The sequence below is a fragment of the Hippocampus bargibanti genome, linkage group LG16 (genome assembly GCF_051943395.1).
Source record: "Hippocampus bargibanti isolate YZ-2025 linkage group LG16, ASM5194339v1, whole genome shotgun sequence".
Classification (NCBI taxonomy): Eukaryota; Metazoa; Chordata; class Actinopteri; order Syngnathiformes; family Syngnathidae; genus Hippocampus; species Hippocampus bargibanti.
This window is the reverse complement of record NC_142749.1, coordinates 15,810,175-15,824,880: the sequence shown is the minus strand read 5'-3', so window position 1 is coordinate 15,824,880 and position 14,706 is coordinate 15,810,175. Positions and strand designations below refer to the sequence as shown.

Sequence of the window (14,706 nt, the reverse complement as noted above, 5' to 3'; positions counted from 1 at the left end):
AATAGATATCCCGATAGATAGCTAGCGAGCCAGCCAGAGAGATAATAGCTATATAGCTAGCTAGCTAAAAAATAGCTAGCTAGCCTAGTAATAGTTAGCTAGCCAGATAATAGCTGCAGAGATAGATAGCTATATAATAGCTAGCTAGATAACTAGCTAGATAATAGTTATATAACTAGCAAGCTATATAATAGCTAGCTAGATAGCTAGCTAGATAATAGTTAGATAACTAGCAAGCTATATAATAGCTAGACAGCTGGCTTGCTATATAATAGCTAGCTAGCTAGCTAGCTAGATAATCGCTAGACAGCTAGACAGCTAGATAGCTACATAGATAGATAGATAGATAGATAGATAGATAGATAGATAGATAGATAGATAGATAGATAGATAGATAGATAGATAGATAGATAGATAGATAGATAGATAGATAGATAGATAGATAGATAGATAGATAGACATTGACAGAGAGCGACATTGATTTTGTCAAAGCTACCCCGCTTAGACTTCGGAAGCCGCAAACCCGAAAAACAATTTCATAAGATCAAAGATGCAATTGAAATGCTGCTTCAGGAACGCTCCAATCAGATCAAGCGAGACCAGGTGACAAGCCCAAGCAATAAATTATCTTCATTTGGACTGAAGGACGCTATCTTAAGACTACTTCAGTCCAAAATAACAATTGAAACGATCAAATTCACTCAAATTCCAGCACCCACACAATATTGAGTTTTAGGACGACATAAACATTCAATTCAGCTTAAGAAACATTAACGATAATAATAATAATAATAATAATAATAATAATAATAATAATAATAATAATAATAATAATACATTTCATTTGTAATCGCCTTTCAAAACTCTCAAGGACATAGCTAATAGCTAATAGCATTATTTTATTTTTTTGTGTATTTAATTATTTAGTTATGTATTTGTTTATTTGTGTATATGTGTGTATTTATTTGTGCATTTTTATTTTTTTTTATTTATTTATTGGTGTATGTGTATTTATTTATTTATTTATGTGTATATTTGTTTGAGAATTTGTGAATGTATTTATATATGTATTTATTTATTTATTTATAATAATAATAATAATAATAATAATAATAATAATAATAATAATAATACATTTCTTTTATAAGTGCCTTTCAAAACTCTCAAGGACACTTTAAAGTCACAGGATATTTCTTTCTGTGGGTGAGAAGCGGCAGCCACACGCACCAGCGTTCACTCAACCCGGAATAACTCAAATAAATAGAAAGCTAGCTAGCTAGCTAATAGTTATCTAATAGATAGCTAGAGAGCCAGATAGCTAATAGATAACAAATTTTATTTTAGAAAGTTAGCAAGCTAGCAAGCTATGAGACGATCTTCTTTCATCAGAAAAAATAGTTAATGCCTAAATTAAATGGGTCTGGAGTTATATGATCTTGAAATTAGGGCGGCTGTCCAAAATACAATACATACATATTTGTTTACATTGCGCTTTAACAACAGCCTAATCAGCTAACAAAGCGCTAACATTGAAAAAAAAAAGGGAAATGCTGCCTCCTTGTGGAAAAGAAGAAAAAAAAACAATGCCACATCAATGGCCAGCGCTTTATCAGCACCCAAGCATGACACACCACACGTTTGTTTTTGCTAGTCATGAGCCGCGACAATTGATCTCACAGTGAATCACCGCATGGAAACATTAGCCTCATTTTGTACATCCCAGGGGGGGGGGGAGGTGCCGACGGGGCGGCATGGGGGGGGGGGGGGGGGCACGATGAGTCACTGCTGCCACCAAAAAAATAAATAAATACAAATTAAAAATATATATAAACATCATCCATCTTTGTTGTTGATGTGGAGGCAGCGTAGCGGATGCCGATTAGCGGCTAGCACCCTGGCGGAACCACCAACACCATCACTACCACCTACCTGTGCGCTAACTATCAATAAAAAGTGATAAGAGACAGATTTCTCCGGTGGACAAATTACATTGTAGCATTTTTGTGTGTGTGTGTGTGTGTGTGTGGTCCCGTTCACAACATGAAATCGATTAAAAAGAATTATAATATAATATAGAATTATATTAGTTCATAAGGGAATGTTGTTTGGATTAATAACATGGCAAGCGTGTTTGTAATTAGAGCATTGAAAATTTCCATTGGGAAATTGACCCGTACAGAATTGTGAGTTTTAGCATCTATTTAGCTGAATGCACATCTGCTTGCTTTTCATTTTTTGGGATAATAATAATAATAATAATAATAATAATAATAATAATAATAATAATAATAATAATAATAATAATAATAATAATAAAATTTCATTTCTAAGCACCTTTCAAAACTCTCAAGGTCACTTTACAGACACAGGATCGTTTTTTTTCTGCGGGTGAGCAGCGGCAGCCACAGGCGCCAGCCTTCACTCAACCCGGAAGTAACTCAAATAGATAGAAAGCTAGCTAGCTTGCTAACAGATACCCAGCTAGGAAGCTTGCTAACTAGATAGACAGCCATATAGCTAATAAATAGCCAGCTACATAGCTAGCTAGCCAATAGATGGCTAATAAATAGCCACCAAAAAATATAATTTTTTTTGTAATCTTATGTATCCCTCACGGATGCTCTGATTTATGTTGGCAGCCATTTTCTATCAACTATCATTGCAGCTTTGTCCTTGTTTAACCTTCCACAACGTTCCATCGCGACTGTGCGGGTGCGCTTGTGTGTGTGTGTGTGTGTGTGTGAGTGGAGGGTGTAAATCGGGTTCATGGCTGCAATCACGGGGAGGGGTCTATTTCCTGGAGTGGAATATCCAATCTTGCGGCTCATACACGGATTCACATCTCCAACATGTCTGCCGATGTGCGTTTGAGTGGTGTGTCTTGAAAACGCTATTGTCAGTGACATCACACACACACACACACACACACACACACACACACACACACACACACACACACACACACGCACACACACACACACACAGGTTTGTTTGCATCAATGCTCCACTGCGGTATGCGCTGTGATGAAGAACGACACTTCGATATACTTCAAGGAAAAGCAGATGCGTGTGTGTGTGTGTGTGTGTGTGTGTGTGTGTGTGTGTGTGTGTGTGTGTGTGTGTGTGTGTGTGTGTGTGTGTGTGTGTGTGTGTGTGTGTGTGTGTGTGTGGAGCCAAGGGAAAAAGGCGAACTAGGCCAGCATGAATTTAAAATCAGGCCCTGCCAGGCAATGATGTGGGCTGAAAGAGGGATGCGACGTGCGAGTGTGTGTGTGTGTGTGTGTGTGTGTGTGTGTGTGTGTGTGTGTGTGTGTGTGTGTGTGTGTGTGTGTGTGTGTGTGTGTGTTACACAGGACACTGTGCAGAGAAGAAGAAGGTGCAGGAGGACAGTAAAGCATCGCTTTGTACTCTCATTAATCACTTCTGAAACACACACACACACACACATTTAGTTTCAATGCACCACAGGAGTGTAATCACACACACACACACACACACACACACACACACACAATCTAAGGATACACACTACAGAAGCGCCCCCCCCCCCCTTCTACAAGCATTACATATATTAGAACACAATAGAGTAGAAACAATAGCGCCAAAGGAGCTAACAAGAAGCTTAGCGCCGCCGTTGGTTGAGGGGATTAGCCCTGAGGTGCATCATTATTTGGTGTTTTTGTGTTTGCGTACCTTTAATGGCGTTATATTTGCGTCGCGTCGTTAGACGTCTCGGATGTGACACGTTTGATATTTAATGTTGTGTAAAAATGTATAAAAAATCAGAGAATCACGCATTTTGTGTTTAAAACATAAGAACTAAACCACGTTGCCTCGAGAACATTCCACTGGCTAATATCGAGCGGAAAAAAAAACATTTGAAATGCTAATAGTTAGCATTGCTAGTTATGGTTTTAGAACAGTTTGTTATCCTCCATTAATAGTTTCCGAATGTGTTCATGTTTTGGCTTTTCTTGCTCAGGTGCCAATAAAGCGCTGGTCAGACCTCTGACCAGCGCTCAGAATTACAAATAAGAAATTAATGCATTAGTCCTGAGCAAGAAAACAACATGGCAGCAAAATGCCAAATGTTTTTGTTATTATATCCAACATGACACTACGGGCAGTTAGACAAGTAATTACTGCAGCAAAATGGAGACGAAATGAATGGATTAGACCTGAACAACAAAACTACATGGCAGCAAAATGCCAAATGTTTTTGTCATTTTATCCAAAATGACACTAGGGGCAGTTAGTAATTACTGCAACAAAATGGAGACGAAATGAATGGATTAGCCCTTAACAAGAAAATAACATGGCAGCAAAATGCCAAATGTTTTTGTCATTTTATCCAAAAGGACACTACGGGCAGTTAGTAATTACTGCAACAAAATGGAGACGAAATGAATGGATTAGCCCTTAACAAGAAAATAACATGGCAGCAAAATGCCAAATGTTTTTGTCATTTTATCCAACATGACACTACGGGCAGTAAGACAAGTAATTACTGCAGCAAAATGGAGACGAAATGAATGGATTAGACCTGAACAACAAAACAACATGGCAGCAAAATGCCAAATGTTTTTGTCATTTTATCCAAAATGACACTATGGGCAGTTTGCCAAGTAATTATTGCAGGAAAATAGAGACTGTGGAGTCTAGCGATAGTAGCACATGGACTATTTTGGCAATGAGAAATCATACGCTACATTCCGCTTGACAGAGGTAGCAAACAACCCAGCGATGCAGCAAAGTAGAGACTGTGGAGCCAAGAAGAAGAAGAATCAAGAGGGGGGGATTGAAGTGAAGTAGCGCAGAATGGCAGCAGGTGGTCCAGCGTGTGCTAGCGAGCACTCTAAGAGCAGTGTTGCCATGACAACTGGGATGCTGCCTATAATAGCTGAGTGTGCGTGTGTGTGTGTGTGTGGGGGGGGGGGGGGTGATAAGGGGGTTAAAAAATGGTTTTCTTCCTTCCTGCTTGGCGGCACATCAAACGGCGAGCATATCCGATGCGATCCGACCCAGGCGGCCATCAGTTACAGCGGCGTGTCAGAATCGATACGGCCGTCTGTGGTAGTGCGGTCGCGAGGATCATTCGGCGATCCGCTGAGGTTTTACCGCCCCCCCCACCAACACCCAAACCCCTTCTCGTTTGTCTTTGGCTGCTTTAATTGAAACGGAACATTGCCTCAGAGGCTGATTAGCGACTGGACGCAGCACATGATGTTTGCGGCGCGGAAAAATTTGGCTCGTTTTAGGGACACGAGTTCCGTTCCGACCAAACGGTCGTAAGTCGAAATGGTTGTAAGTTGAAATCCATTCAAAATGTTGAATAGAGAATCTGAGGCTAAATGACACGGAAACTCCGCCCCCCTATGGTGCCATCACGCAGTGGATTGCTGTGCGAGAGATTGATGCTGGCTGGCCAAAATTGTTGTACGCGTTGCCGGCCTGCTAGCGCGTTGCTGTGCCAGGGTTACAATAAACATTTTTAAAATAGGGTATGGATGGAGGTCGTGGTCGTAAATTGAGCTGGTTGTAAGTCGGATGTTACCTGTATTACATAATCTACTCCCCTCAAACCCCTTTCACGCAGTCAATAAGATATTTTTACCCCAGTACCCCCTGCGGTGTGTGAAAGGTACAGACAAGGATTCAATGGCGTTTCCTGGGAAGTTCTTGGCTTCACATCTGAACTTTAAATGACTTTGCACCCCTTTCACACTATCGGTCAAAGTCATCTTTTCAGCATATTGCTGCACTGTGTGAAATGGAGGCGCTCGGGGTGTTTCCCCCCCCCAATTAGCATTTCTTATCGACGGTCGGCAAACAAGTAATTTTTATACAATGTTTCAGCCCTTTCACACTGTCAAGAAAGTGTTTATTTCCAGTGTCCTTGGACGATTTTAAAGGTGCAACGGCAAACCGCAAAGTCTGTTTACTTGTGAACTTGATGTCAATCAAAGCGGTCTTTACTGTCACTGGTCTGCGTGAAAGGTGGTGAAAAGGAGGTGCTGAATTACGTGAAAGGTACACTGCACTGTAAAACCCGACAAGTTGAAAGTACTCAATTTTTTTATGGCAACTGATTACGTCAAAATTTTTGAGTACAGTTTACTCAAAAGTTTTGAGTAACCTGTACCGGTTACTCAAAACAGGTTACAGGTTACTCAAAACTTTTGAGTAAACTGTACTCAAAAATTTTGACGTAATCAGTTGCCATAAAAAATTTGAGTACTTTCAACTTGTTGGGTTTTACAGTGTGGCTTTAAAGTACAGTAAAGTCTCGTTATATCGATATTCTCGGGAGTCCGAAAAAATATCGATATAACCAGGACTATCGATATATCAGACCCTGCGCGCATTTAATTTTCTCCTTGCCTTCATCGAAATAGTATCGTAATAAGCGGTACTATCGATATAACCGATATCGATATAACGAGACTTTACTGTACTTTCACTCACCATGCTAGCAATAGCTAGCGTAAAACAAATACAGTTTTTACAGCATCAACTGGTTTCATCCAAAAACACTGCGGCTAGACTACATTTTTAGTCACTCGCAACATGACGAGCCGACGGTTTTCACACAATCCATCATAAAAAGTCACTTTTCATTCCTGCGGGACGTACCAAGTGACTTAGCATTAGCGCGCCGCTCGAAGCAGCCGTTATTAAAACCCCCTTATATGACATCTATCCACAAACAGTTGCTCTGACCTAGTCCCTGCGCATCCTCTGCATGATTCCCCAGCATACTGCAGCATCCATCCACCTCGCCGTCCTCCCCCCCCTACCTCCCTCAGACACCCCTCTTTCTCCCCAGTGTCCCCCCCACCCCCACCCCCGCCGTCTTTCCACCTGCTTTTAAATGCATAGCACGGCCAACCGGCGTTTTAGATTAGCGTGTGCTGCGTTTTTTTTCTTCTTTGAAGGGATGGGGGGTTGTCGGTACACCTGGGAGGAGAGGAGGAAGAGCCCGGGTGGGGGGTCACAGAATGGTACAGCCCAGCTGTATGCTGCCTATCCTTCACTTAAATAGGCCACATCGGTGAAAAGGAGATGGTAAGGGGGGGGGGGGGAAGAAGAAAAAAACCCACTAAGAAACGTCTCTTCTCTGAGGTCAGCTCTTGAGATAAAAACAACATGGCCGCTCACATGCATGTATGATGCATGCGTGGAAGAAGGGGACTTGCGGTGTAGAGTTTAGTATCACCGCCTGTTTCGTAACCCCAAAAAGTGAGACTAAAAAAAACGCAAGGAATGACGGCCAAGTACAAACTAAAATGGGGGTACACGTGCGCATATATGCAACCATTCCCTTCATTAACCTCACTTTTTTTTGCATCAACGGGGGTTCATACAATGCAACCCCCCTCCCTATCCCAAAGCGACCCCCCCTTATCATCCACAATGGATGCATAACGACGGATAGCATCATAATGCTAAGTGGGCCTTTTGTCCACCTTGCTGCCATGTTGACACCACCTGCACTAAGGACCTAAAAAAGGGGGGCGATTGGTGAATGAGGGGGGGGGTCTTTTATCGGCGCCATTAAGTCAACAATGGCCGCTCCTGATGAGGATGACGAGATTGAGAGGGAGAGAGTGGGAGTGAGGGAGGGAGGGGAAGCACGCACACTCCTTTCAGACACATTAAAATTCATATTTAATCGTTTGATTCCTTGAACTGAAAAAAAAATGACATCATCGTTTTCGATAAGAGTCATAAGGCCTCAAATAAAAAACATGGAGGAGTCAATGTGTATGATGGAGACAGGCCGGGTGGTCCACTCACCAGGTTGAGAACAGTCTCCACGATGTCCCGGTTGCTCACCTCGCCAACCTGGATGAGGCCCACCAGCACGGCGAATTTCATTTGGATATTCCGAATGGGAACGGCGGGGTTGATGACGCCGGCCGGTAGCACCACGGGGCCGGCGGCGGACGACGGCATCCTCTCCCCCGGAAGGGGCAGCGGCGGCGGCGGCGAAGAAGAGGACGAAGAGTCGGTGGCCGTCAGCGAGCAAGCCGAGCCCGGTGCTGCCGAAAGCGGCTTCTCGCTCGACATTTTTCCACTCCGAGGACGAGAAGCGGGTCTCTCGCACCTGCCCTACAAGCTGAGGCTCGGAGGAGGCGGCTTCGGCGGGGATAAATACATCCACCGAGCAGGAGGAACCACACCGAGAGGGTGCGAATGTTCACAAGCGACGCGGGCGTCCTCGTACCGCGCTCGGCTTCATACGGCTGGGGGTGTGGGGGGGTTTGGAGCTCTCTCTCGCTCTCTCTCTTTGGGGCCGCGTCCGTTTCGCTCGTTCTCTGTCAGTTAGTCCGCGAGGTCGACGTAGACGCCAGCGTGTAACAGCGCCATGTTGACGCCCCCTGGCTGCGGTGGGTTGCCGTTGACCGCGCATGCGCATTCGGGCAGCTTGCTGCTGGATGGCGTCCTCGGACGCAAATATGAGCACGTAGGTGTTTGTACCCGGTGCGAACGATTCGACACATTAAAGACAGCAAAATAAAATTCAAAAATGACAACACATGAAGCAAATTAAAAAAATAAAATAAAATAAAATATTATTTTTGGGAAAATAAGATAGAATGAATTAATGTATTCAATGGAACAGATTGATTTGATAAATTCGGACACCCTCGGACGCAAATACAAGCACGTAGCTGTTTGCGAACGATTCGACTAATTAAAAACAGCCAAATAAAATTCAAAAATCAATCACAAAAAAATATCATGAAGTAATGACAGCACATGAATCAAATTAAAAACAAAAAAATATCAAAATATTATTTTTGAGACAATAAGATAGAATGCATGTATTCAATGGAACAGATTGATTCGATAAATTCAATACACTTTTTTACATTATATATTTTTACATCCACAGAAATAGTACAATATGTACAAGGAACTAAAACACAGCACGTCAATTAAAACACAAGTTATAAAAATTCATCATAAACAATAAATTTAGCTTGATATGTCGTGGATATCACATCTGCTTCACAGTGCCGCGGAACAGGGTTCGATTCCAGCCCCGCTCATCCTTGTCATGATTTACAAGATGGTGGTGGTTGACCCCAAAAAAGCAGGGAGGGAGAAGGAGGATGTATTTTCCAAATTGTATGAAATAAAGTCAGCAGGAACAAAATCTCAAACAACAGAGTCATCAGAAAAAAAAGTCCAAAGTAGCAAACAAAACCATGACTAAAACGAACTAAGACGAAACAAACTGCAAGTGGCCAGCAACCAGTTCAAATTGCCACCCCCCCACTCGGGGTACACCCGAACCTGACTGCTCTTGAAGGCCACAAAGTGATTTTCAATATATATGCAGAGTACATCAGACTACTACAAGTATTGCTTTTTTTGTATTGTGCACACAATTCACACCGCATGACTTCCTCCAGCAGGTCGCATCTGCTAGCAGCCAGACCAATTTGCAATTGATTGGTCTCTGTGTGTTTGTTTGTGTGTGTGTGTATGTGTGTGTGAATAGATTTTCATCACATCCAACCACACTTGATGTTCCACCACTCACTTCTGAGATGCAGTGGACTGACAGCGGCGACATCACAATAATTTTCTCAGGCCCTGTGTGTGTGTATGTGTGTGTGTATGTGTGTGTGTATGTGTGTGTTTGTGTGTATGTGTGTATGTGTGTACATGCGCACATGTCACATTCCTCTTTGTCAAGACACACAAAGGCTTGTAAAGCTTTGTCTTGTGTAACAAAAGGTTCTTCCCGCAGGGCGGCTCTGTCCTGGCTCTGGTTGCTGATTGGCTGAAACTCTTGTTGCCCTTTCTCTTCTTCTTCTTCTTCTTCTTCTTGTCCGTCAAAGGCTTGAAGAGTGTTTGTTTGAAGCGTTGATTGCCAGATTGCACAGGAAAGTAACACAAGTGGACTACATGCATTTTAGTGCATGATTGACGTCTGATTGGTTGTGACAGAGAACTGGAATCGGGCAGATTGCTTGTCAGAGGACTGGATGGGTGTGTGGACAGACAGACAGACAGACAGACAGATAGGGAGGTGTGGATGGATGGGTAAGATAGGTTTGTCGATTGCATGAATTGATGGCTTCTCCACAGGAGTCCTATTAATTTATATTAACAAACCAACAGCGACACTCGGTGGAAAACCGCGGAATTACAGTTACTGAGCTACATTGAATGGGACTTCAAACCAGGAAGTTGGCGATTTTAATTCCGATCTGATCCAGATTGGTCGTCAATGTCAATGTTGTGTCGATTGCAAAAGTTTATGACGAAGGCGCAAGTGTCGGGTATTCGCCGACATGTATTCGAACACCTACAATACACTGTCTGTAAGAAAAGAATCTGTTTTAAATTATTTATGCTTTCCTCTTCAGAACTATTTGAATCATATTCATAACTGGATGAGTCGCAAGAAAGCATCTTCTCCGAATCTGAAGCCATTGTTTTGATTCTAGAGCAAGGCAAGACGTCATGGCGTGAAGTCACGAACAAGGGGGCGGGACCTTCTAAAACTCGCCAACTCCGAGGTCATTTTGAAATAGTTTTGGGACACTTTAACTCACTTTTATTGGTGTTTTGCATTTGACTAAAAATATCAGCCTGTGTGTTTTGGGTATTTTAGATGCTATAAAACGTTTTTCTGATGTCAGTTAGGAAACAAAAAAATGGTGTCGTTGTCCTTTAATTAAATTCATATAAATGGTCCTTGCTGTAAAAATAAAGAAAATGAGGGGGAAAACAAACAATCTTATTTTTATTTCAAAACAACAATTCTGTGTCGTATGTGGCAACTTAGATTGTACCAAAGCATTGCCATGGCGATGAAGGCTCCTTAGCAGCACTAAAGACACTAAAGCATTTCTTTCTTATTGCTTATTGTTAGCATATCAATATGATAGCGACACCCTGAAAAGCTCTTATATACAACAAACGCGCACATGGACACATCGTCATCATGCTTCCCAGAAGCAGTGCAACCGTCGTCACATGTCTCAGACATGACAGAAATGAATTGTGCAAGCTTTACCTTCTCAGGTCAAGGCAATGTTCCGATGACATCACAATGACATCACCACCAAAGAGGTGAACGTGAGAATCCCACAGTCTGGCAACAGTGCGCTTTTCTGTTCCCGTACCGCAAGGCTCAGCGTGGAGGTCCAACTGTTTCTATAGGGATGGTTCAACCGCCTTGACGAACGAGGCCCGAATCCTCTGCGCCTCATTGGCGCAAAGGTGCCCGTACGCCTTGTTGTACCATTCTGGAGTTCGCCCTCTGCAGGTCACAAAGAGAAAATGACAATGAAATCAAAAACAAACGGTGTAGTCACGATATTGTTGAATCATACCTGAGATCCACTCTGGAGACGTGCGTCAGTCTGGTTCTGGTCGGTACTCCAACGGGCTCCAGCAAGTAATGGCACTCCAGGACCACACCCCGATTCGCCGTCCGCGGTCCGTCGTCGTGATCCACCGACACGCATACAAGCGCACACCAGCCTTTAGTTGGGTCGGAATGCCAGGACCTGACGGGAAGCATCAACAGATGTGGAGTCTGAAGTGACAACAGATACCGAGGACCTAAGGGTCCTTGGTTTGCTCCAGGGTTTCAATATGGAACACACAAGAATCTGTTTCCTCGACACAAATTCTTTGACGATTGGTTCATTTTTTTGAGTCATGTACCTGAGAATGACAAAGTCTGTACGTGGATGCGGCGCCATGTTGTGACAGCAGTACTGGTACACGTCTGTTTGCTTGTCCAGTGTTTCCAAAACCTTCTCATGCTGTAGGTCCATCTGCCAGAGGGGGCGCTCTCGCAGTAGCCGGTGAAGAACCTCAGCGGGCGTGGCCTCCACTTCCGTGCTGATACGCCAACGGCGAAGCGGGTTGCCGTCACCCACCTAAAGGCACAAATGCGGCCACCAAGAGCACATGAAAATTTTGTTCAAGGTCCTCTTGCCAAATATTTTTGAAGAATAAAACGTTTGAAAAGCGTCTCTGCATCAGAGCACTCTTTCCAGTCGACCGTGGGCAATGAGTATGAAAGTGAGAACCTTTTTGGAGGCCATTTCCACGTGATCTCCTGCCGGTCGAATCATCCACCCTTTGCTTTTGTCCTTGGTCTCCTTTCGAAGGTTGTGGATCAGCTTCTCCACATAAGTATGGTAGGATCCTTCATCGATCTCGTCTTCTTCGTCCAATTCCTCTCCATCTTCTTCCGTGTCATCTTGGCGTATCTTACCCAGCTCACCCAGAGGAGGGGCCTCAAGCTCAGCTTCCATGTAAGAGTTACGGGACTGGCTGACCATCTCTTCGGGGATCTGTGAGAAGACCAACAAGTGGACTTGCTTAAGCTCCCAATGGTTAACAGGTGAAAAGGCCCGAATCGCCACCATCACCAGCTGAAATAGCTCAGTTGGGAGCGCGTTAGACTGAAGATCTAAAGGTACCTCGTTCAACCCCGGGTTTCGGCTTATAAGGGACTAGATCTATTACTTTATTGCATTTACTTTATGAGAATTTGTCCTGTGATGATATCAAGATATCGTCACATGACAAATCGCTTAACATCCCATCTAAAGGTCCCTGGTTCAATCCCGGGTTTCGGCATATAAGGTCCCCAAGTAGTTACTTTATTGCATTTACTTCACGAGAATTTGTCCTGTGACAGTATCTTGATATTTTGGAGCTTAAGATCCCATTGATTGACAGGAGCACAGGTCCGACTCCCCAGCATGACAGGCCGAAATAGCTCAGTTGGGAGAGCGTTAGACTGAAGATCTAAAGGTCCCTGGTTCAATCCTGGGTTTTGGCATGTAAGGTCCTGAAGTAGTTACTTTATTGCATTTACTTTACGATGATTTGTGCTGTGACCAAACCTTGTCATTTTGGCCCTTCAGTTCCCATTGGTTGACAGATGAAAAGGACAGAGTCGTACATGTTACAGGCCGAAATAGCTCAGTTGGGAGAGCGTTAGACTGAAGATCTAAAGGTCCCTGGTTCAATCCCGGGTTTCGGCATATAAGGTCCTCAAGTAGTTACTTTATTGCATTTACTTTACGAGAATTTGTCCTGTGACAATATCTTGATATTTTGGCGCTTACGATCCCATTGGTTGACAGGTGCACAGGTCCGACTCCCCATATTACAAGCTGGAATAGCTCAGTTGGGAGAGTGTTAGACTGAAGATCTAAAGGTCCCTGGTTCAATCCTGGGTTTCGGCAAATAAGGTCCTCAACTAGTAACTTCATTGTATTTACTTTACGAGGATTTGTCCTGTGACCAAACCTTCTCATTTTGGCCCTTCAGTTCCCATTGGTTGACAGGTGAAAAGGACCGAGTGATACATTTTACAGGCCGAAATAGCTCAGTTGGGAGAGCGTTAGACTGAAGATCTAAAGGTCCCTGGTTCAATCCCGGGTTTCGGCATATAAGGTCCTCAAGTAGTGACTTTATTGCATTTACTTTACGAGAATTTGTCCTGTGACAATATCTTGATATTTTGGCGCTTACGATCCCATTGGTTGACAGGTGCACAGGTCCGACTCCCCATATTACAAGCTGGAATAGCTCAGTTGGGAGAGTGTTAGACTGAAGATCTAAAGGTCCCTGGTTCAATCCTGGGTTTCGGCAAATAAGGTCCTCAACTAGTAACTTCATTGTATTTACTTTACGAGGATTTGTCCTGTGACCAAACCTTCTCATTTTGGCCCTTCAGTTCCCATTGGTTGACAGGTGAAAAGGACCGAGTGATACATTTTACAGCCCGAAATAGCTCAGTTGGGAGAGCGTTAGACTGAAGATCTAAAGGTCCCTGGTTCAATCCCGGGTTTCGGCATTTAAGGTCCTCAAGTAGTTACTCTATTGCATTTACTTTACGAGGATTTGTCCTGTGACCAAACCTTGTCATTTTGGCCCTTCAGTTTCCATTGGTTGACAGGTGAAAAGGACAGAGTCATACATTTTACAGGCCGAAATAGCTCAGTTGGGCGAGCGTTAGACTGAAGATCTAAAGGTCCCTGGTTCAATCCCGGGTTTCGGCATATAAGGTCCTCAAGTAGTAACTTCATTGCATTTACTTTACGAGGATTTGTCCTGTGACCATATCTTGATATTTTGGCGCTTCAGTTCCCATTGGTTGACAGGTGAAAAGGACCGAGTCATACATTTTACAGGCCGAAATAGCTCAGTTGGGAGAGCGTTAGACTGAAGATCTAAAGGTCCCTGGTTCAATCCCGGGTTTCGGCATATAAGGTCCTCAACTAGTAACTTCATTGTATTTACTTTACGAGGATTTGTCCTGTGACTAAACCTTGTCATTTTGTCCCTTCAGTTCCCATTGGTTGACAGGTGAAAAGGACAGAGTCATACATTTTACAGGCCGAAATAGCTCAGTTGGGAGAGCGTTAGACTGAAGATCTAAAGGTCCCTGGTTCAATCCCGGGTTTCGGCATTTAAGGTCCTCAAGTAGTTACTTTATTGCATTTACTTTACGAGGATTTGTCCTGTGACCAAACCTTTTCATTTTGGCCCTTCAGTTCCTATTGGTTGACAGGTGAAAAGGACCGAGTTGCACATGTTACAGGCCGAAATAGCTCAGTTGGGAGAGCGTTAGACTGAAGATCTAAAGGTCCCTGGTTCAATCCCGGGTTTCGGCAAATAAGGTCCTCAACTAGTAACTTCATTGTATTTACT

The 14,706-nt window shown here is 43.4% G+C and overlaps 2 protein-coding genes and 11 non-coding genes across 26 annotated transcripts in view; 11 read left to right on the top strand and 2 right to left on the bottom strand.

Annotated features, from left to right (window-relative positions):
- Positions 1-11,136, bottom strand: part of nbeaa (neurobeachin a) — an 80,708-nt gene extending 69,572 nt beyond the window's left edge. For all 13 annotated transcript variants that reach the window (XM_089017631.1, XM_089017632.1, XM_089017633.1 and 10 more), the window contains exons 1-2: positions 11,039-11,136; positions 7,798-9,855 (exon numbers count right to left, since the gene is read on the bottom strand). In XM_089017631.1, the coding sequence (XP_088873757.1) occupies positions 7,798-8,070 (273 nt within the window). In that variant the 5' untranslated portion in view covers positions 8,071-9,855; positions 11,039-11,136. The remainder of the gene's footprint in view (positions 1-7,797; positions 9,856-11,038) is intronic.
- The window catches only part of LOC148886667 (stAR-related lipid transfer protein 13-like), a 25,111-nt gene continuing 21,155 nt past the window's right edge, over positions 10,751-14,706 (bottom strand). For both annotated transcript variants that reach the window (XM_089017644.1, XM_089017646.1), the window contains 4 exons: positions 12,066-12,332; positions 11,695-11,912; positions 11,358-11,534; positions 10,751-11,284 (listed from right to left, as the gene is read on the bottom strand). In XM_089017644.1, coding sequence (XP_088873770.1) covers positions 11,179-11,284; positions 11,358-11,534; positions 11,695-11,912; positions 12,066-12,332 — 768 coding nt within the window. In that variant the 3' untranslated portion in view covers positions 10,751-11,178. The remainder of the gene's footprint in view (positions 11,285-11,357; positions 11,535-11,694; positions 11,913-12,065; positions 12,333-14,706) is intronic.
- On the top strand, positions 12,413-12,621 carry trnaf-gaa (transfer RNA phenylalanine (anticodon GAA)). Its single transcript has 2 exons — positions 12,413-12,449; positions 12,586-12,621. It is a non-coding gene; the product is annotated as a tRNA-Phe (tRNA).
- Positions 12,754-12,826, top strand: trnaf-gaa (transfer RNA phenylalanine (anticodon GAA)). The gene has a single exon. It is a non-coding gene; the product is annotated as a tRNA-Phe (tRNA).
- Positions 12,959-13,031, top strand: trnaf-gaa (transfer RNA phenylalanine (anticodon GAA)). Its single transcript has one exon. It is a non-coding gene; the product is annotated as a tRNA-Phe (tRNA).
- Positions 13,163-13,235, top strand: trnaf-gaa (transfer RNA phenylalanine (anticodon GAA)). The gene has a single exon. It is a non-coding gene; the product is annotated as a tRNA-Phe (tRNA).
- Positions 13,368-13,440, top strand: trnaf-gaa (transfer RNA phenylalanine (anticodon GAA)). Its single transcript has one exon. It is a non-coding gene; the product is annotated as a tRNA-Phe (tRNA).
- trnaf-gaa (transfer RNA phenylalanine (anticodon GAA)) lies at positions 13,572-13,644 on the top strand. Its single transcript has one exon. It is a non-coding gene; the product is annotated as a tRNA-Phe (tRNA).
- On the top strand, positions 13,776-13,849 carry trnaf-gaa (transfer RNA phenylalanine (anticodon GAA)). The gene has a single exon. It is a non-coding gene; the product is annotated as a tRNA-Phe (tRNA).
- trnaf-gaa (transfer RNA phenylalanine (anticodon GAA)) lies at positions 13,982-14,054 on the top strand. The gene has a single exon. It is a non-coding gene; the product is annotated as a tRNA-Phe (tRNA).
- trnaf-gaa (transfer RNA phenylalanine (anticodon GAA)) lies at positions 14,187-14,259 on the top strand. Its single transcript has one exon. It is a non-coding gene; the product is annotated as a tRNA-Phe (tRNA).
- On the top strand, positions 14,392-14,464 carry trnaf-gaa (transfer RNA phenylalanine (anticodon GAA)). Its single transcript has one exon. It is a non-coding gene; the product is annotated as a tRNA-Phe (tRNA).
- trnaf-gaa (transfer RNA phenylalanine (anticodon GAA)) lies at positions 14,597-14,669 on the top strand. The gene has a single exon. It is a non-coding gene; the product is annotated as a tRNA-Phe (tRNA).